The 21,701-nt window shown below is 37.1% G+C and overlaps 1 protein-coding gene across 5 annotated transcripts in view; it reads left to right on the top strand.

The window, feature by feature from the left end:
• The first annotated feature begins 3,247 nt into the window (after positions 1-3,247).
• The window catches only part of CASD1 (CAS1 domain containing 1), a 49,123-nt gene continuing 30,669 nt past the window's right edge, over positions 3,248-21,701 (top strand). The window contains exons 1-5 of one of the 5 annotated variants that reach the window (XM_072764287.1): positions 3,248-3,519; positions 11,747-11,843; positions 12,407-12,527; positions 20,351-20,395; positions 21,429-21,491. In XM_072764287.1, coding sequence (XP_072620388.1) covers positions 11,821-11,843; positions 12,407-12,527; positions 20,351-20,395; positions 21,429-21,491 — 252 coding nt within the window. In that variant the 5' untranslated portion in view covers positions 3,248-3,519; positions 11,747-11,820. Of the gene's footprint in view, positions 3,948-11,746; positions 11,844-12,406; positions 12,528-20,350; positions 20,396-21,428; positions 21,492-21,701 lie in introns of all 5 variants that reach the window. The other 4 variants (XM_072764285.1, XM_072764286.1, XM_072764289.1 and 1 more) reach the window with 4 other exon arrangements.

Here is a 21,701-nt window from a genome sequence, read left to right on the forward strand (position 1 = left end):
TGTCAATAAACTAAGTGGTAAACATAATAGGATGAATGGGATTATAAGGAAAATAAAACTGATCTCTGACACACTGAGTCTGAGGTTACATAAAGTACTCAATGAAGCTATCCCTGAGATATATGAAAGAGGTCTGGAGCTCATGAGAGGAATCTAAGTTGCATGCACGGATCCAGTGGGATAGTTGAAGCCAACCTGTAATGTAGGTTTGCCAAGAAACAAAGTAACCAAACAAGAAAACTCTGAAAAGTACTCACTTCCAAGAATTTTAAAAAGCAAGAGGATTCTTCTTGGAGATGCATGAGAAAAGAGAGAGAGAGAAGGCTGTAGTGTCACAGAAGTCAAAAAAGAGAAGATTTTAAGAAAGCAAATATTCCAAAAATGCTGTGCAGAGAAGAAGGATAAAGCTAAGATAAAGACACTGGATTTGGTAATTTAGGATGTAGTTGACATTTGAGCAGGCAGTTTAAGTAAAGTAATAGGAGTAGAGGTCAGTTTTCAAGTTTTTAAAAATCAGTAAGTAGTAAAAAAAAAAAGAAGAAGAAAGAAAGAAAGAAAGAAAGAAAGAAAGAAAGAAAGAAAGAAGAAAGAAAGGAAGGAAGGAAGAAAGAAAGGAAGGAAGAAAGAAAGAAAGAAAGGAAGAGTAACCACAGATTTTTCCTTCAAGAAGTTTGATAGGGAGAAAAGAGATTGTGTAGTGAATTAAGGAAGGTGTTTTAAACAGAAAACACTGAGCTTATGTGTAGGGCAAACAGTGAAGAGGGATAAACTAAAGGTAGAAATAAAGAAGGGAGACTTATGAGACCAGGTTCCCAAATGAAATAATATACCAAGACACAGATGAAATAGACAGCTTGGGGAAGAGGAAGAAGGAATTTTTCAAGTCAGAAGAGAACTATAGTTACTAATTCCATATTTCAAACTTGCTAAGAGAGATCTTAAAAAAAAAAACAAGCAAAATATCTTGTAACCATGTATGGTGACTGATGTTAACTAGACTCATTGTAGTGGTTATTTTTGTAATACTGTACATATAAACGTCCAATCATTACTTTGCTCAGCTGAGATTAACATATGTCAATTACACTATAATAAAAAATTAAATCGGTATAAACAGTAATGAATGAATACAGTGAAGCAGAAACAGTTTATACCAGAAGATTCTCACCTCAAAACTGCTCCTCCTACTATTATGGCTGCTCCATTGTGTCTCCTTTTCCCGTCCTCTTTATCTCTATTACCTCCTGTGGTATAATGGGAAGTAGATATTTGGTTAGAAGAAGAAGGAAGAGGAGGAGGAAAGGAGAGGGATAAATATGGTAGTTTCTGTTCTTGCTTCTGTTTTTAAGTAATGCACAGTTGCAAGTGTTCCTATCAGATGGTTTCTCTTTTTATCAGATTATTAGGGGGAAAGGTAACCTGCAAAACATTAGTAAGCCTTCTGGATGGTTGAGGGGCATGCAAATAAACACGGAGCCACTAGTTTTTAACATCACCAGATTTGAGTTTTGAAAAAGTTTAGTCCAGTTAGAGGTATGGCAGAGAGGCAGTCAGATTGGATTTTTGAGGTGGAGTTGAGGAAGATGTTAAAGGAATAGGAAATTTAGGCAAGAAGTCAGGGCTTAACCAAGGCAACAACAAGGAGATAGAGAGGAGGGAGCATATTTGAGAGTTTTTTAGAAGGGAGAATGGGAGTGGAGCCAGTGGAGACCTCAAAATCAACTACGCTTTCTAGACACTTGTCAGAGAAGAAAAGAGAGATGCAGAAGTAAACACACAGAAACACAGAGTCCATGGATGTATTTCACTAAAAAGAGAAACTTATTGGTGGAAGGGAAGCAGCCAGGAGAGAGGGAGTGTTTAAAGAAGACACGGATAGAGGACGATTGACATAGGGATGACTGATGGAGTCATCAACACCCCAAGAAAAGGGGATGGGAAGAGATTTAGAGCAGAGGAGAGGGATTAGCTTTAAACTAGAGGGAAGGAAGAATGAAGTCCACAAGCTATTTACAATATTTCAGAAAGCCTTCTGGAAATTGCAATTAAATAAAATGTCAAGTTTCTTTACTTTTGGCAGGCATTAAATCAACCCTGCGGGCTAACACTGGTTATCACACACTGATCAGAAATTCTAATTTGCTGTTGATGACATCATAGAAATTTCTAGGATGTTATTGGCGGACCATATGCTGTTAGCAGAGTTATTTATCTGGTTTTTACAATATCTGATTTAATTCCTTCAGCATGTGATCAACCCTGGACCAGAAGAGTGACAGCCAAAATTAAGCGACCATTTCCAGGGAACAGTGCCTAGTGTTTGTACACTTATTTAACTTTATTGCTTATTAGCATTACATCCATGACAGTGATGTATGTGATTTCATTTAAGTGACAAAATCTTTCAAGATATGGGGTCCACGGATGAAAACATAATAAAAAGAGTCCTTGGATGAAACGAATTGGGATGACAAGATCTCGATAGTCCCTTCAAATCTAACATTCTATAATTTTAAGAGGGGCTCATAGACACAAGTTCAGGAATGGCTAAATGGGAAAGTTTTAAAGAATACTTGAAAACACCCCACCTAACCAGTGGCTCACTTTAAACAAGGCAAGTAGATAGAAAAGCAATGTAAATAACCATTCCCATCTGCAGGGCAGCTCAGGAGAGATGAGGGGGAAAAAAAAAAAAGAGGGAGAGAGACAGCGAGAGAGCTGAGTGAGGGATAACAAGCGCTTAACAAAAGCAAAGACATGCTTGCTTTATGGATAACCACAAACATTAACCCACTTCAAGAGCAGGAATGATGGTCATGAGCACACTTTTTAATGTTTGGCGCATCCACCTAGCCAGCCCTCGCATAAACACAAAGGAAGGGTGGGGGATCTCCCCCCCCCAACACCTACACTAAGCTGGGCTCATTCTGTCCCTTCTGCTCTGTACTTTGGTGTACCTTCGCCTACTGGAATTGAAGTCTTTGTGGTTTTTTTTTTATTGTTTGTTTGTTTGTTTGAGTTTGAAGAGAAATGGGCCAAGAGAGTGAGTTTAAGAGTTAAGACTGGTCTTCTTCGTGGGTCGGTGCTAGGGCTAGCAGCAGTTTCAACACCTGGCGAGCAGCTAGGATCAGCAGACTGGACCCGACAGGGTGACCATAAGCCCCCCCGCCCCCCGCCCCGGGACATCACATCCAGCCGGGCAGGTTGGAGGGGGGAGAGAGCTCGGAAAGCGTGTGTTGGGGAGCGAGGGCGTGCAATAAAGTGTATTTGTCTCCGGAACCGCAGTTCTGCGGCCCCAACCTGGGCTCAGGTAGTGGCCAGTGGGAGAGGAGGAAGCCCCAGGGCTCGCCTGCGGGCCAGCTGCGACCCCTCGCCCCCTCTGCTCCCCGTCCCCATGTCCCTGCCGCTGCCGCCGCCCGCCAGCGCCCGTGACCCGGTGACCCCGGAGGGCCGCCCGGGGCCCGTGACCCCCGAGCGCTGGGCATCCGGACCCCCGTCGCAGGCGCAGCCGCTATTAAGGCAGGAGGCTAAAGGGGAGGAGGAGGAAGGGGAGGAGACAGGCGTCCAGGGCGCCTGGGGAACCGGCGCCGCCGGGCAGGGGTGGCGAGGCTGGGGTGAAGCCGCCCGGGCGGCCGCGGCCGAGGCCGAGGAGGGGCAGGTGGCGGCCCGGGGCGCCGCGGCGGCGGGCGCGGGTGGCGGGCGCGGGGGCTGGCGGCGGCTCCTCGCCTGGCTGCGGCGGCGGCGGCCCCAGTGCTGCCCCTGTGCGGCGCCCCTTCCCCGCTCCGCCGCGCACTGTTGTCATGGAGGAACCAAGATGGCGGCTGTGGCCTACAACCTGGGCAAGCGGGAGATCAACCACTACTTCAGCGTGAGGAGCGCCAAGGTGCTGGCGCTGGTGGCCGTGCTGCTCCTCGCGGCGTGCCACCTCGCCTCCCGCCGCTACCGAGGTGAGCGGGCCCTCCCCCTGCCGGGGCCGGCCGGGGGAGGAGGCGACGCGGCGGCTGGAGGCCGCCCCCCTCGCCCGACACACGCCCACGCTCACGCGGTAGCCGCCCGCCGCCGGCCGTCAGTCCGTCCGTCCGCGCGCCGGGCCGGCGGGGGAGGCGGCGCCCCCACGTGCCCCCCGGCGGCCCGGCGGTCCGGGCCGACCGCGCGGACCCCAGGGCGGGCCGCCCCCCTCCCCCCGCTCAGCCGCCCGCCGTGCGGTCGCGGCCGCGGCCCCCGGGCCTGGCGCGAGCTCCCGCCGGGGTCCGGGCTCCCGCGCGAGCTGGGCCGGGGGAGCCGCGCCGGGCCCGGGGCCCGGGGCCCGCGTGCACCAGGTCGGACCGCGGCCTCGGGGGCGGCCCGGGGCGCCGAAGAAGGAAGGCAGAGGCCGCTCTGCCCTGCCGCGGGCAGCTCTGCCAGGAGTTGGGGTCGTCTCTTCTGCGCCCTGGGGTCCGGCTCTTCAGCCTTGGTTCAAGGCGGCCTCCTGCCCTTGCCGCCGAGCCGAGCTGTTGTTGGACAGCGGCAGGGGCCGCCCCATTTTCCCCTCTGCCGCCTGGGCGACAGCTGGCGAAAGATGCCCTCGGCCAAATGGAGGAGGTGTCACCCAGCCTCTGTGGTTCAGAAACGTTTAAAGGGTTCTGGTGGCACACTTTTTTCTTTTCTTTTCTTTTCTTTTTTTTTTTTTTTTACAAAGTAAAGGCACTGACTGGGGCAGGTATTTGAAAAGAAGTTATGGGTTGACAGGAGATGAAGGTGGGCAAGGAAATCACGTTGCAAAGCCGTTTGAAAGGAGGCCTTCAGCGTGGGTTTTAAAATCGGTGTAAGGAGGAAAAGGAAATACGACCTCCTTACTTCAGGACGCATTATCTTTCAGTAATCAAGGGATATTTACTTGTCCTTGTTGATTGATTTTTTTTTTTTTTTAATTTTCTCTGTTAAAATGCCACTAGGAGAGAGGCTGCCAAGCTGAGGGAAATTAATAATGATAGGATCTTTTATTTTTGGCTCTTAGTATTATCGAAGCCATTATCCGGACAGATCTTGGTGACTGTGAGAGTAATTGGTCAAGATGTAACGTGTAATGGGCAGGTGCACGTTGAACGCGGTTCCCACTGAACTTCGGCACCCGCTTTGGCAAAATATCCAGTAAATGGGTACTGGAATCTGAGTTCTGTTCTCTTCCCAGGTGGTCTTTCAAAGTGTAGGACATTTTGAGCAGTTTTGCTGCTTTGTTTTCTCCGATTCTTGAGGATGAAAAAAATCTCCACTCTAGTACCATACTGGATGAATAGTTCTCTGTCTCTATAGATATACACACTAAATTGACTTCAAAAGATAAACTGTTTATACCCTTTTGGCCTTTCTCCTTCAGCCTCCCATAGGTCCCAGCCATATGATCTGGCAGGCCTGGCTTTGGCTCATCTGCAGTGGCTCCAACAGAAGTCAGCCACTTTCATGTGTGAAGGAGAACCAGCAGTATTGAAGCATTAATTTGTGGTCATTTTGAAGATGATTTTCTAACTATCATTAATCACTTTATGTTAGTTTGGTATAAGATGAGAGTAATCTAACTCGATTTTGTCTCTGTGAAGTAGCAAAGATAAATGTCATAACTGGTGCTATAGTGCTAAAGGTAAATAGCTGGTTCCCTCCCTTTTTTATATGGTGGGTTTTTTTTTTATCTTTTTATAAGCTTGGATACTAATTATTATGTTTAGGTTATGTATTTCATCCTTTCAAGATCTGTCATCAGCAGGGAAAACAGAATGTCAGATGGAACTGTATGAGTCAGTGTAGCAATCTGGGGTTGTTTGTAAAGCCTCCTCCAGAAGCTAGTCATCAGCTTCCGTAGGTGCTTCATGTCTTCAGTGTGAAGCAGTACACCTGGTGTGTGTACTTACCCAGACTGAATGTCAAGAACTTGACAAACAGAGACTGTTTGGGAAAAATAATGATCCTACCAGGAAGTTTTTAGACATCTTCATGCTTTGGCAGAGTCAACCTGAGTGAAATATAATGCTCTTCACACAAAGATGATGCTATAGTTGAACCACAATACAGTAAATCTTTAGAATAAGAAAGGACTTTAGATACAGAGGTTTATGCTTATATTAAAATCTTCAACGTGTAGGTGTGTGTACGCTTCAGGCAAGTAGAGTGAATGCAGTTTGAATACACATATTAAAGCATCTCTTGCTTTACAAACCATAGAAAGTAAAGAAAGAATACATAGTACAGAAAGTGAAGCTTGGCAGACACACATGCTACCTTAGAGCACTTATTATATGCCAGGTGCTATTCTACTAAGGGTTTTACAGGTTTGAACTCTTTTTGTCTTTACAGCATTCTGGGAGGTAGATAAAATTACCATATTTCATCCTCCATCCCAACCTCCATTTTCAACATTTCTGTAATCAGGATGAATTTTTTTAAAACTTTATTGCATGTCAAAGTTTAATTGATAACATTTTTTCTAGTGTTACATAAAATAATGATGTGTCTTATAATCAGTGGTCTTAGATCCAGCGAATTACGGTATTATTTACATTTTAAAGATGAGGCATGAGAGGTTAAGTTGCCTGAGGACACACAATTAGTCAGTGATTGAGCTAAGATTTACAACCCAGTTAGTCTGCCTCGTACCATTAGGTTATAGACTGCCTTTCTCAGAGCTTCTTAGACAGTTGGTGATGTATAGAAGATGGAGTAAGAAAGCATTTTCCAGAGAGACATGGATTAAATCACTTAAAAATAATAATTCAGCCTCACAGTACCAGCTAAGACTTTTCCTTTTCTTTTTCAAATAAAATGATTTTCTAAAAGTTACTTGTGTAAAACTTCAAAATCTGACCAGCTTACTTTTTATTACCTATGTTTATCTTTTTCCTTCTTTCTAAACTTCAGGCTCACAGTCTCAATATGCTTTGCCCTTTTACATATCTCACCGATACCTGACTTTCTCTGCCTGCAGTGACCTCTCTCCTTAAAAGAAAGACCAGATTTTTCTTTCAGGGTCCGATTCAAATGTCACCACCACCAAAAAGAAGAATTAGAAATTCAGTGTTTCTATAGCAATTAGTATGTGCTTAGGTTGTATTGTAATAATTTATATCCATCTTCCCCACACAAACTGTCAGCTTCCAAGGGTATTTTATTCATCTTTAAATCATCAGATGTAGTTGAGATTCCTACTCAACACAGAGTAGCAATTCCATAAATAATAATTGGATAACTAGATTTTCAAAGTCTTTATTTCCTTCTGTTTTTCTCCTTTCACTTGGTTCTTTTGGTTTTCATTGAATTCCAAATTCTAATAGTATGTTCTGATCTCAACTTTAGAAATTAGAGGGTTTTTTTTTTTATCATTGATATTACTTTCACATAAAATATTAGAACAACATTTTAAATAATAATCCTATTAACTATATTTTGTCTGAACTTTCTCAGTCTCCAATACTACCAGATCACAAAATGTCCATTAATATTGTGATTACAGATTGAAAACATCTTTTCTGTGACAAGAGGCCAGTATCTGTGGCCTTACGGATAGTTCCAATCTGGATACATTTTAATTTTTTAATTTGTAAAGTAAATGTGTCTTAATTTTGTTGAAATATAATTCCTTTCTGTCACTAGGCATACTAAATGCAGTTAAATATTATTGCATGTTTTGGAGAAAAGTGAGTTCAAAGCTTCAGAAATTGAAGAAAAAAAGAAGCAACTCTAGGTCTCTTAGCCTTTTCTCTCTTTGCCAGGAAGATCCTGATCTATATGACACCACTTGTCATGTAGGCACTCCTAGTTTGTCAAAAGAAAAATGTAAACGGTGATTCTTTTCAACATAGACCAAAGCGTAACCTTGCTGAATTTTAGCAAAATATTCTACAAATCATGTTAAAAACTTTATGATCTGATATTTTCACAGTTGGTGGTAAGAAACAGATAGCTTTGGTAGGATGATTCAGCCAGTCTAAGGGTGCAGTATGCCAGAGGTATTCTATTCAAAGGGAAATATAAGCTATGATTTATTTAGAACATTAGATGTTTTCTTTAGTTATATTTTGTTTTTTAGCTTTTTTTTTTTACACGTGTTTATCTTTTTACTTATTTTGTTTGCTTTTAGTACCTATTACAGAAAAAAATTATGCAGATAGCTTTGGTAGGATGATTCAGCCAGTCTAAGGGTGCAGTATGCCAGAGGTATTCTATTCAAAGGGAAATAAAAGCTATGATTTATTTAGAACATTAGATGTTTTCTTTAGTTATATTTTGTTTTTTAGCTTTTTTTTTTTACACGTGTTTATCTTTTTACTTATTTTGGTTGCTTTTAGTACCTATTACAGAAAAAAATTATGCATAAAAACCTGAGACTTTAGATTGACAAAACAAAATGCTTATGGTTAAGATAATAGAATGAAGAGGAAGACAGGTATTCATCTAGATAATCTTAGTATTGGAGATAGCCGAAGTAGATAATTGTATCCTTTTAGATGTTTTTTTTTGTTTTGTTTTGTGTGTGTGTGTGTGTGTGTGTGTGTGTTTGGTTTTTTTGTTTTGTTTTGTTTTTATTGTGTCCCTGGCTTGATTTATCTGAGCACTTGGCAACTTGCATCTCACATTGGTTGTTTTAAACTAGCTATCAAAATATATGAGGCAATTGAAAATAACAACTGGGATTTTTTGTTTTCTTTTTGTTTGGGGTTTTTCTAGGTAGATTTTGAAAGGGAAATATATGTGCCAGCAGACATTTATGTATGTTTAATATACATCATAAAGATACTAAAGATCATAAAGATGTGGGACTTTATCTTATTTTAACACGAATATTACATTTAGTGATTTTATCCAAAATTACTTCCTTCAAGGAAAAGAGAATTTGTTTTGTTTTGTTTTAGGTTTGTTTTATTTTAGGTTTTTATTTCTTCATTTGAGAGAGAGAGAGAGAGAATGCATGAGCAGGAAGGACAGAGGGTGAGGAAGAGGAAGAGGAAGAAGCAGACTCCCCACTGAGCCTGTCCAGGGTCTCATCCTAGGATCCTGAGGAGCCTAAGGGAGAGGCTTTAATCAAGGAAGCCACCCAGGTTCCCCCCCCTTCCCTCCTTTTAAAGAACTTGTTTTAGAGTATGGAATTTTCTGGGAGTTTTCTAGATTAGGTTAATTTATTTTCAATCAGATTATAACAGTAGTTGAAAAGATTATAATAGTAGTTATTGTCACCCCTATATTATTTTTCAGACAAGTATAAAAAAGTCTCTTGCCTTTTTGGTTGTCTAGTTAGCAGTTCTTTTACTTTCCTAACAGTTCTTTATGTTAGATTCTTGCTATTAAAATAGCTGATACAATTTCTATCTTCTGATGGAACCTTAACCAATATGATACAGAGGCTATCGGTTTCAGATACCAGGATTACCAAAAAAACTTTGCATCATAAAATACATTAAGAAGGATCGTCATCAACTAGCATTCATTAGCAAATTTAAAGTTTCTTTCCTGGAAAGACCAGTAGTTTCTAAATATGATGTTTATAGTGCCTTTTGGTTAGTGGCAATTCCAAACCTGTTTTGTTGGGGCGGAGGTCGAGGGTATGGGGTGAGGGTGTGGGGATTCTAATATGGATTCATCAGGTCAGAGCTTCGTTTCCCATTAGTTGAACTACTGAAGAACAATGTGTGAATAGTAGTATTGAGGAAAAAAAGAAGAAATTTGCACTTTTAAACACATTTTCTGGTGAAGAAAAGACAAGTTATTTTAAGATCTTGGTATTGTACTTCCATTTCCATAAAACCATATTGATAACCCTATAGACACTTAACAAATAACATAATCCCACATACTGAATATTGGTCAAGATGTGTTTCTATTTCAAGTTCTACTGAAAAGCAAAAATCAAGTAACGATAAAAGAAAGGGAGAAAGAAGAAAAGGAAGAAAAAAATCCACAGAATTAATACCTAGTTATTTGTAACTTGTAAGTTTTTTAGAAGGTAGATATTACTGACTTTTTGCTTGGTTTATAGATATGTTTATACAGAGGTGGAAATGCTATAAATAGGGAATTTTCATTCTAATTTTAAACGTTTACTGGATTTTTAATAGGATTTTACTATAGAACCATTATAAAAGAATGAAGCAGAAGGATTTTTTAGAAAAATAATTGTGTGTTCCTATAGTCCTTTCCTTACTCCTTCTTGATTATTTATGTAACTTAATTTTGTTTTTTTAGAACAAGAATTAGTTTTTAATAATTAGAAAGAATTAAGAACTGATTATTTATAGTTTCCTTAGAGAGATGTTATTAAAAAATCTTTGAAATACAAAAGAAAAAAAACCTGTGCAGGCTACATATATAATTGCAAAATTTTAATAATTGATATTCTGCTTTTCCTATCCAGTTTTCCTATCCAGTTACTGCACAACAATGCAGTATTTTCACTCTTCCTTCCTGTTCTATTTTAGAATTTATGACACTGAAATAACAGCACTTTCATTATTTATGCATACCTGTCTTGTATTTGTATCACGTTTTATTTGTATGTTGGCCAGATACATGGGTAACCAGCTGAGAAAAGAGATACGTTCTGCTTTAAATGTCTTTGGATTTTCTCTATCCCCTCCCTAAATGGTTCTGTACCATTTTTGTGCTTTAGTGTTCCTCTATCCTAACCTTACCTATTTGTGAAACAAATAGAGCTTGCTGTTGACTGTTAATAAAGAATTAGAGTAATTTAAATGATATGTATATTTTATTGTAACCCCATGGTTATTCTAAATATCTCATTATTCCCTTATCCATTTGACATATATGGATTTTCCTTTAATGCATCCAACTCCCTTTTAAACTCCTTGATCATTTAAGCTAATATCTGATAAAATGGCCAAAGGAAATAGAGGGACCATCTGTCCCGGTTTACAAAGGATTGAGGAGTTTCCCAGGTGTGGAACTTCCTGTATGAAACTGTGACAGCTCCACCCAAACTGGGAGGAGTTAATTGATCATAAACGAACACAAGAACATCAAGAGAATGTTCATAAGAGAATATTCAGAGACTGAATATTAATGACTGTGAAATCTGCATTTACTATTGATACTGATACCATGTACCTTCAGCCACTATGTAGCTAACATAGTTTTTAAGTCTTATCTTTGTAAATTATAAAAGGATGAGATTTTAGTAAACTCAATAGGAAGTTCTTGAATAAATCTTTTTCTCCGTTTGCACATTTACAGAATATGGATAACATACTTTCTCACAGGGAAGTTGTGAAAATCAGGGAGTAGGTTTATAAATATCTCCATTACTGCATTTCCAATTGTGCAAATTTATTATACATTATCATAGTTGAGTAAGAAGTAATTTCCAAAGTCTTTTCTCTTATTAAGGAATAAGAATTTCTTTCCCAACTAGGAATGGTAAACAGATATAAAGACTAGTTTAAGTTTGAGACGATGTTCCTAGGAAAAAAATCTTGAAGCAGAAGGAACTGCTAAGAGTGAATATAGCATTTAAGAATTAGGAGTCTCAAAAAAAAAAAAAAAGAATTAGGAGTCTCATTTATGGGAAGCATCTGTGATTAGTGGCTCTTAACTCTTGAATATTAATTTATTGAAATTTACAGTGCTTCTCATGGATGAGTCATATGCACCTAGAAGGTATAGTGAAGCATAGAAAACTTTGTGCTTTCTCATCTCAGAGTTTACATGAGGTCAGATAATCAATATATAAAAATATGACTTGTTGACAACACTTTGTTTAACTGTACAGGCAATGATTCATGTGAATACCTTCTCTCAAGTGGCAGATTTCTTGGAGAGAAAGTTTGGCAACCTCACAGTTGCATGATGCATAAATACAAAATCAGGTAAGGTTTCTTCATCTTGTTGTTTTCTTTTTTAGGATAGGTCTTCATATCTAGTGGAAAGGAGTTAGTGAAACAAAGAAAATACTATATGGTACTTCTCTATATGATGGTAGAGAATTGCTGATGGGAGGTGGAAGGAGGGTAGGAGGTGAGTACAAATGAAGATTCCTGCCAAACGCATTGGGGAAAGAGTTTTGTCCAAGCTTCTTCATTTCAGGTGAGAGAGAACCAGGCCCAAGGCAATAAGTAGCCCCTGAGTGAAGGACTCTAGCTTTAGGACTTGGAGAGCTACATCATGGAGTTATTCTGAGATAATGGCTATAAAGCACTTAATATACTTAGAGTACCTCTTGAACACTTAATAAATGAGGGCTGTAACTATTGATCATTGTAGTCAGTTGATCATCGATGGGCTGGTTGGTTAAACAAACCTGGCCATCTATTTCTAAAGTAACATAACTGTGTGTATGATAATCCTGTACTACTTTCTTCACAAACTGTGTGCTTTGAATTGCCAACGTGCTGATTTTACTTTTTAATTAATGTTTCTTTATTGATTTCAGTGAAGCAAAGAACTGTCTTGTAGATAAACATATCGCATTTGTTGGAGATTCCAGAATTCGTCAGTTGTTTTATTCTTTTGTAAAAATAATCAATCCCCAATTGAAAGAAGAAGGAAATAAGGTAAAACTTATCTATTCTCTTTATTGTTTTAGAAGTTAATCAACTGGTTAATTACAGGAGGATTATGCCTCCCTGCATTAACAAAGAGAACTATAAAAGTTTTACTTTGGTTTTGGGAAAGGTGGAGGGAAAAAAGAATGATAACCATAATGCGGAACATAAGAAAAAGAAGTGGTGGGTAAGGTATTGGTAAAGCTTTTATTACCTTAAACTTTGAGTTTCCGGAATAATAAGTTCTTTCGATAGAAAAACTTCTTAGAATTTCTTAGAAAGAAAACTAAGAGCAAATATCCCTTATGCTCCTTTTCATATTTTGCCATATTTCTTTTCAGCCTCTTTTAAAAAGTAAAAATAATCTTGTAATCTTATAATGTACAATTTTATATCTTCATCTCCCACCCCTTATCATAATTCACCATTTTATTATATAATCAATGTAAGTATCTTCATAATGGCAATGTATTATTGAGTACATGTATATATGTATTTTATATATGTAATTTTATATAATTCTTTCTTTCTTAGTTTTCTATTTTTTCTTAATTTTACAGTTTAAAAAAGGACATTCTTGATTACACCTTTGTGTGAAAACTTTGCTTTTTAGATTATTTCTGTAGAATAGAATCTCTGTAATGCAAATATTCAGTTAAAGAATACAAACACTTTAAAAACTACCGATTATATTGCTAAACTATTTTAACTTATACTGTTATTAGCAGTGTCCATCAGGACCTAATTTTCTGCAGTTTTTCTGGCACTGCACAATTATGCTGTATACTTAAAACAACAATTTTGTGCTCTTTTTATAGAAAATTCTGATTTTAAAGATATATCTTTCTTTGAAAACTAACAAGAATGTTTCACTGTCTATATATATATTTGTTAATTAATTTGTTGACTAGTTAATATTTTGTGAATTATCATATCTTTCCTTCTGTACATTTTTAAGTGATACAAAGTTCTTTTTTGTGTGTGTGTGTGATACAAAGTTCTAATCCCTGTCTTTAACTGCATATGATTGGGAGTGGGCAATAGCAAGGAGAGAAAAGTAAAATACAGGAAACTTAGAAGTGTAGAGAGAATGGGTCTTGATTTTATGATGAAAATCTGCCTGTTCCCCTCAACTTGTCCTGTGGTAAGGAGTTGAAAAATGAGGGACTTCACAGCTAAGTATCTAGTCACATAATCACTACATCCTCAGGAACTATTCCTTGTGAGAAGAGTCCGTCAAATACTAGCGATTTTGTCCACTAGGAAAGGCAAGTATAGATTTTAAATCTGAATAATGGAAAATGATAAAGTCTACTTTTCATTTAATTTGGTATCTGTAAATGTATTTTTAATTTGTATTTATACACACAAAATTATACAGAAGTGTCGGAATTGTTTAATGACAAGAGGTTGTCACTATTTACAGTAAAAGGCTTTGAATGAACTTGTAGAGAGATTTCTGATTTCAAAGAAACAGTTTTAATATTTCTACACTCAGAATAGTGTGAGTTTCTGAAAATTGGAATAATGGATTTGGCAGCAGTTAGTTGAAAAAAACTATAATGATTTAGTCCACAGCCAAAAGTAGGTAGAATGGAGTACATTGTTTCTGAGCCCTAGTTATAACACTATGTTTCTAATCTTTATTTTCTAGAGGTCCCTAGTTAACCCACAATTACCAAACAAGATACATTTAAATTTATGTGCATTTTCAAAAGAAATAAAGACAGTTTGTCATAGTCTAAAAGAGAAAGTTACTGAGAAACTAGTTCAAACTGCTAGTGGAACATTTGCCAAAATGTATTTTGCTTAGCTCTTTTGTCTGAACACCTTGAAGACAGAGATTATGTATTCTCATTATTATTTTTTAAATACATGTCTTGGGCTTCACACAGCCTGGTATCTTGTAGAAGCTGATTATTACTATTATTTTAGCATTGTTAGGGTTTGTTTGGGTAGGATAGGAGTATTGGTAATTCTTTATTTGAATTTTTTTCTTCTCTGTGTTAAAGCAAAAACCCCCCCAAATCTTAAAGAAGCTATAGAGCAGGACTCTTCTCAAATTCCATTTTGTAGAAGACTAATTCTGCAAGAAGCTCTGGTCATAGAAGTTTGGGCAGAGCTAGGTATCCTATCCCCCTTTTAGATGGTTTTAATTTAGGCTACGATATTAAAAAACTTGAGAAGTCTTGCAGAAACAACAACAACGAAATTTAAAAAAACAACAACACATGTTTGTGTTGCTTTCAGCCATAGAGCAAACTAGAGACTCTGGGGGTCCCTTCTATCTCAAACCAGCTAGATCCTATACTTGCTGATGTATTTCTAGACTTTGAGGAAATGAGAGATGCTCCCCCCAAAAAGGAACAAACCATGAGTTAAAACCAGAGATAAGGAACAATAATAGCAGACACTCAGTAGGTTTAGGCTGGCCTGAAGACAGATACCAATAGCTGCAGTACTCTGTGTATAGAAGACTAAGCTTTGGGCCAGCAGATTTCTCAGTGGTAATATTGAAAGCCAGAGGACACTAGAATAATAGCTTTAAGCTTCTGAGAGAAAGGACATTTCAACCTAGAATTATGTACCTAGCATACAAATGTCTATTCTTGAAATTTAGAACATTTTCAGATAAATAAAAGCAATAAGGGTTTACTGCTGGTTAGATTTATAATAAAGGATTTTCTAAAGGGTAAACAGGAAGAAGGGAAATAACTTAAGAAAAAAATGATCTGAAATATAAGGAGCAGTGGTTAAAGAAAATCCTAAACACGTACGTGTAAATCCAAACAAAGAGTGTGTATAAAATAAAAATGTCTTTTTACACGTATTGAAGAACTGGCCAAAAATAGCATGTAAGTCAGAGGGACGTGATTATGAAGTTTTCTAATATCCTCTTTATTCTTCAAGGTATTATTTTACTTTAGAACTTAAGTTAAAGATGATAGTAAAATATCAAAAGCAAGAACTAAAAGGATAGAATTAGGATGCGTGAATTCCAAACCAGAAGAAGAAAAATTAAAAAAAAAAAATCAAACCCATCTAATGCCAAGTACATGTCCCACACATACATAACCTGCACACACGTATATGCTCATACACGTACATTCATACATACATATACAAAAACATGTATATGTAAAAATCACTTTTATATATATTCCACATATATTTTTAAAAACCTATGTGTGAGGGAGCTAGAAATTAAAAAGTAAGATAGTAGAAACATTTATAGTCAAAATAAGTATGAGTAGTCTAAATTGTCAGCTAAGCACAGATTTTCAGGTTGGTTTTAAAAAGAACTTTCTGCTGCTTAAAAAAGATATCTAAAACAAAAGAATATGGAAGGTTTTAATTAAAAATGAGAAAAGATTTACTAGACAAATGCTTATTAGAGAAAGATAAGTCATATTAATATAAGACCGAATAGATTGTAACACTAAGATTTTTAAACTCGTGGGCGTGAAATAAATTAACCTTAAAATGTGTAAAGCAAAATTAATATGATTACAGTGAAGGGTTGACAAATCCTCCATCAAGGTGAGAGAATTGTTCACTGCTCATGCATTTAATGATAGGACAAGCAAAATTACTAAGCATATAGTTGACTATCAACATGCTAATTTTATGAACTTAAACTCAAAGAATACACTAAAAAATCAGAGAATATATTTTTCTCAAAGCACACTTGGAATCTTTTTTGACAAAGTATTAGGCCATTAAGCAAGCATCAATAACATCAGAGAATTGGTATCATTTCTTCTCTGTTAGATAAGTTCCTTTATATCTAACTTAACCTGATACAAATTCTAGAAGCCTATAGTAAATGTTCCTAATGGTGAAATGTTAGACATATTTATGTTAAGTTCAAAGAGATGACAAGGATGTTCACTATTGTTGCTTCTATTCAACATTGTATTAGAGATCCTTACCCAAGGAAAGATAAAGATGTAAAGACTGGAAGGATACAGACTCAGAATTTCATATGGTGCAATTATCTACAAAGAAAACTCCAAAGAATCTATAGATAATTACTAGATGTAATAAAAAGTTTAACAAGATAGTATCTATTGAGATATAACATACAAAAATGAATTGTAGTAACTCAATAAAGCTGTTAAAAATGAGTTGCTTATCTACACACCAGGAATATAGAGTTCAAACTCATTTAAAAAATACTGTGTAGAATAGTTAACAAAAACCATAGCATACATAGGAATAAGTCTAGCAAATGTGTGGAAGGTCTGTATGTAGAAAACCCATAAAACTTTATGTAAGCACCATTTAAAATGATAAAATTAAATGGGAGATATACACTATATTCTGGAATGGGAAGAATCAATATTGTAAGGATGTCAGTTATTCCTAAATTGATCCATAGGTTCGGTGTAATTCAAATAAAATCTCAGCAGGATTTGTTATGGAATTTTACCAGTTGATTCTAAAATTTATGTGGAAGGGCAGCGGACCAAGAATAACCACAACAGGTCTAAAAAACAAGGTGGAAAAGACTTATTTTCCATTATCAAGATTTATTTTAATTCTGTCGTAATTAAGACAGTATGGAATTGGTAGAGCTAAAACAAAGAAACCAATGGAACATGATAGCTTTAAAATTAACATGTGGGGCACTTGGGTGGCTCAAGCGTCTGGCTCTTGATTTTGGCTCAGGGTCATGAGACTGAACCCCACATGACAAAAAAAAAAGTGAAATTGGAACCCCTTATCTCACATCAAGTAAAATCGTTTCTAGATAAATTTGGACTTATATATGGAAGCTAAAATTTTTAAACCTTTAGCAAAACAAAGCAAAGCAAAGCAAAACAAAAAAATCTCAGGGAAATATCTTCATTACTTCAAGTAGGGAAAAGTTTCCTACATAAAGTGCTAACCATAAAATAAAAGATGGATAAATTCACATACCTTAATCTTAAGAGTAAGATAATCTGTTCATTAAAAGATACCTTACAGAAGAAGAGACAAGCTATGAACCAGAAGATACATACAAGAGATAAAAGGACTCACAAATTAATAAAATAAAAAAATAAAAAGAAAACCCAATAGAAAACAAGAGAGGAAAGGCATGACCAGGCATTTCACAGAAGAGGAAACATAAATCCCAGTATAAATCGGAAAGATGCTTAAATTCATTAGTAATCTGGGAAATTTAAATGAAGATGGTAGTAAGATACCATTATAGACTTAGTTTAGTGACAGAAATTAAATTTTACAATGGCAAAAAATATGGAGTCTGACAAGATTTATTAAAGACTGTATCTCAAACTATTGGTATGAGTATAAATTGTTACAAACAGTTCAGAAAATAACGTCTCATGTGAGGGTGAACCTTTATAGCCTGTGAACCTACAGAACTATTATTAGGGAAACTTATTATTACTCATTTATTAAGAAACAGATACAAAGGGTAACTTTCAGTGTTTATAATCTAGATTTGGTGCATTGTATCAACTGACCTAGAGTCTACAAAAATAATAAATACAATATTTTATATATATAAATAAAATAAATTGATGTAGGAAACTTTTAAAAGGTCAGAAGGCATTCTAGATTATAAGAGATTAAAAGACTTGATAACTAAATACCTGATTTTAATTGAATTCTAGATTAAAATAGAAGACCTATGGGGAGGATGTTATTAGGAAATGAGGGAAATTTGAACAAAGACTGTATATTAGATTAATAATGTTTTATCAATGTCATTTCTTAGGTGGGATTATAGTATTGCAGTTATATAAGAGAATGTTTATGTTCTTAGGAAATAACTTGCTTTGTGTGTTTAAAGGTGAAGTGTTATGTCTGCAGCTTATTTTCATATGGTTCAGTAAAGGAAAAACTATGTGTATGTCTGTGCAGAGAGAGACAAAAAAGCTAGTGTAGAAAACATAAACAATTGATAAAGGGTGGTTGGGGTGCTCATAATTTTGTCAGTTTTGCTCTAAGTTTGACATTTTTCTTTTCTTTTTTTTTAAGTTTGACATTTTTCAAAGTTGAAAGTTGGAGAGAAAGCCAATTACGTGAAACAATGTAACATTTAAGGATGCATATGCATGTGACGAAACTATATAATAAAAGAGAAAACAAAATATAAAAAAAAAATTCAATGTAGCTTTTCCTTTGGGTGAAGCAAGGAATTAAGGAGAGTTCCATACAGGTCACTCACTGTGTTGGTAGTGCTCTGATTTGTGCCATGGACTTGAGCGCTTATTTATTTTTACTGTGCTTTGTGACTTACATATGTGACATTCTTTTGTATATATCAAATGTTACATTAAAATGATGTAGAGAAAGAGTTGGGTGGCTCAGTTGGTTAAGTGTCTGCCTTTTGCTCAGGTCATGATCCAGGGTCCTGGGATGGAGCCCTGCATTGGGCTTCCTGCTCAGTGGGGAGCCTGCTTCTCCTTCTAGCTCTCCCTCTGCCTGCTTCTCCCCTGCTCTGTCAAATGAATAAATGAATGAATGAATGAATGAATGAATGAATGAATGAATAAATAAATAAATAAATAAAATCTGTAAAAAAATAAGTAAAATGGTAAAAGAAAAGAGAGAGATTGAGTTGAATTAACTGAGCTATGCAAAAGGAGCAAAAAGTTCATGATGCATTATTTCTCTGAAGAAGAATCTTAAGGAGATTGGGATGGGATAGGAGGAGGAAACACGTGTGTGATTTTGTTTGATCCAGTATTTCCAAGATTTATTTGACCAAAGGAAACTAATTCCATAGAACACACCTTAAGGTAATATTGGTCCCAAGAGTCCTTTTAGGAAATGATGCTTGAATTTTAAAAGTTAGCCTGCTGATTAAAGCAAGGCTTATTTCAGAGATATAAATATAAATACTGTTTGGTTAAATTAATGAAGACATTTCAACCTTGGTTTTAGGAAGAGAATTAGCTTCTTTATTTGACCACCTCCACCCCCCACCCCCCAGCCTTGATTTTTAACCCTGAAAGGATTTCTATTCTTTATATGGAACACTTGGTTACAAGAGGTTGTCTCCAAACTTCGTTTTTTTCTTCAGCTGGACCACATATGTACGGTTTCAAGGCGAAACTCAAAATAACCTAGAGGCATATATGTGCACTCCTGTTCAGACAGGACTGGTAACTAGTATGCTGGTGAGCACGGACTTGATGTTGCTGCAGCAACAAACCACTCTACAATCTTAACAGAAGTTTTTTCCTCACATAGTGCTGCATGTTGTAGGTGGACTGGCAAGAGGCTTTGCTCTATGTGGCCATTCAGGGATTCCTGTTTGTTGGAATTTCTAGTTGTATCATTTGGAACATTCTTCTTCTGCAGTCTGGCATTAGGTGAAGCCAGAGACTAGAAAATTGCCCTGGGAAGTGGGAGGTGACCCACATCACATTTAAATATGTAACATTGGCCAGAACTAGTTATGTGCTTCTGTCTAATAGTGAGGGCCAGGTTGGGGTGGGGGGGAGGGGTTAGGAGGACCAGAACTCAGGAATTGCAGAGGAGCAATCCATCCCTGCTATAGATAATGATACTAGGACTAAAGCGGAATGTGGGAACCTCGGCAAAAAGATAATTTATGTAGGCATGTTTACATATCTGCTTGTTTGAAGTTGAGGTTTTATCGTTGAACTATATCTTAGATATTAAAAATCACATATTAACAATGTAGTATCACTTATTTTTTGGTATTCTATGCAGGTCTTTTTCCCTTCAGGTTGAATATAGACAATTGAGGTGTGGAGCATAAATAAATCAACAAAAGCAGCTAAAGGGAGAATTATTGACATAAAATTAATTTATACATTAATATTTCTCTGTTCTCTCTTTAATGACAGCATGGAAACATTCCTTTTGAAGACAAGATTGCATCAGTTAAAGTGGTACGTTCATGTAATAGTAAGCTAAATGTTGTGTTGAAACTATATTCGTTGGCTAATTTATTTGTAGGTCAGCTAATGCTTTGTGTATACTAAATATATTTCAGTGTATTTAGAATAGGTAAGAATAGTTCAAACGATTGAATAAATGTTTGCACTGTTTTGTGTAGTAAAACGGAGAATTTGGTCTCATTTTTTTTTAGTCCAGAAAAAAAATAATCTTTATGTTAATTTGAAACTAGTAGGTGTTCAGGATTAATATTCATAAGAGAATACATGTGAATTTTCTGAATTCCTAGTTGCAGTGACTTCTAGATACTCAGAATACAGTGGGGATCAAGACAAAGATGTCCTAGACCTAATGGATTTTGCGAGTCATTATAATTCTCTACATGCATTAAATGTGGAATAAGGATGGTAAAAAGGAAAAAGTGGAGCATTAGGAATGTACAAAACAAGGAATTAAAAATAGTTTCCTTCTTGAGGAAGAAATATTTCAACTGAAGCTTCAAGGATCAGCAGGAGCAAGTTAGGCTCAGTGGAAGAGTTTTATGAGCATTTTAGACAGAACAGCATGTGCAAAGTCCTGGAGAAAAAGAAGCACATAGAACATTCCAGGAGCTGAACAAGAACCAAGAGGGTATTTAGAGTGAAGGAGAAAGTGGCAGGAGAAAACGCAGAAGAATGTCTTGGTAGAGGCCAGATCCTATACCTCTTTATTAGTGTTAAGGACTTTGGAATTTATTCTGAGGGCCATAGAAAGTCCTTGAATATTTAAGCAAGAATGTGGCAAGATCGGACTTAAATTTTTAAAAGATTACTACAGAGAGTAATTTAGAGGAAAGCAGAAGAGGATACAAGCAGAAGCATCTGAGATAAGAGTGGAGATGTTACAGACAAGTGGTGATGTGCTCTAGGTCCTCTGTAAGACAGAGCTTTGTGTTTATTTATTTTTATTTTGTGTGTGTGTGTGTTTATTTTGAATGGCAGATAGAAGTTTCTTTGACGTTTGATTTTCTTATGTTTCTTTTTTTAGGATTTTTTGTGGCATCCAGAAGTTAATGGTTCCATGAAACAGTGTATCAAAGTGTGGACCGAGGTCTGTATTTGAAAATATAGGCCTTTCTGGTTTTAAGCAACCAAACTTAAAAAGCTCATGAACATGCATTGTTTTTCTCTCACTTACTCACCTGCCCCACTCTTCTGTACTTTATGCCAACCTTCTTAATAGTGACTGAATTGTGCTGGATTGAACCTGTCACTTTACTGAGAAGAGGGAGTTTTGATCCAGTACCTTTGCTGCCACCAC

This window comes from Vulpes vulpes, chromosome 7 (genome assembly GCF_048418805.1).
Source record: "Vulpes vulpes isolate BD-2025 chromosome 7, VulVul3, whole genome shotgun sequence".
Classification (NCBI taxonomy): Eukaryota; Metazoa; Chordata; class Mammalia; order Carnivora; family Canidae; genus Vulpes; species Vulpes vulpes.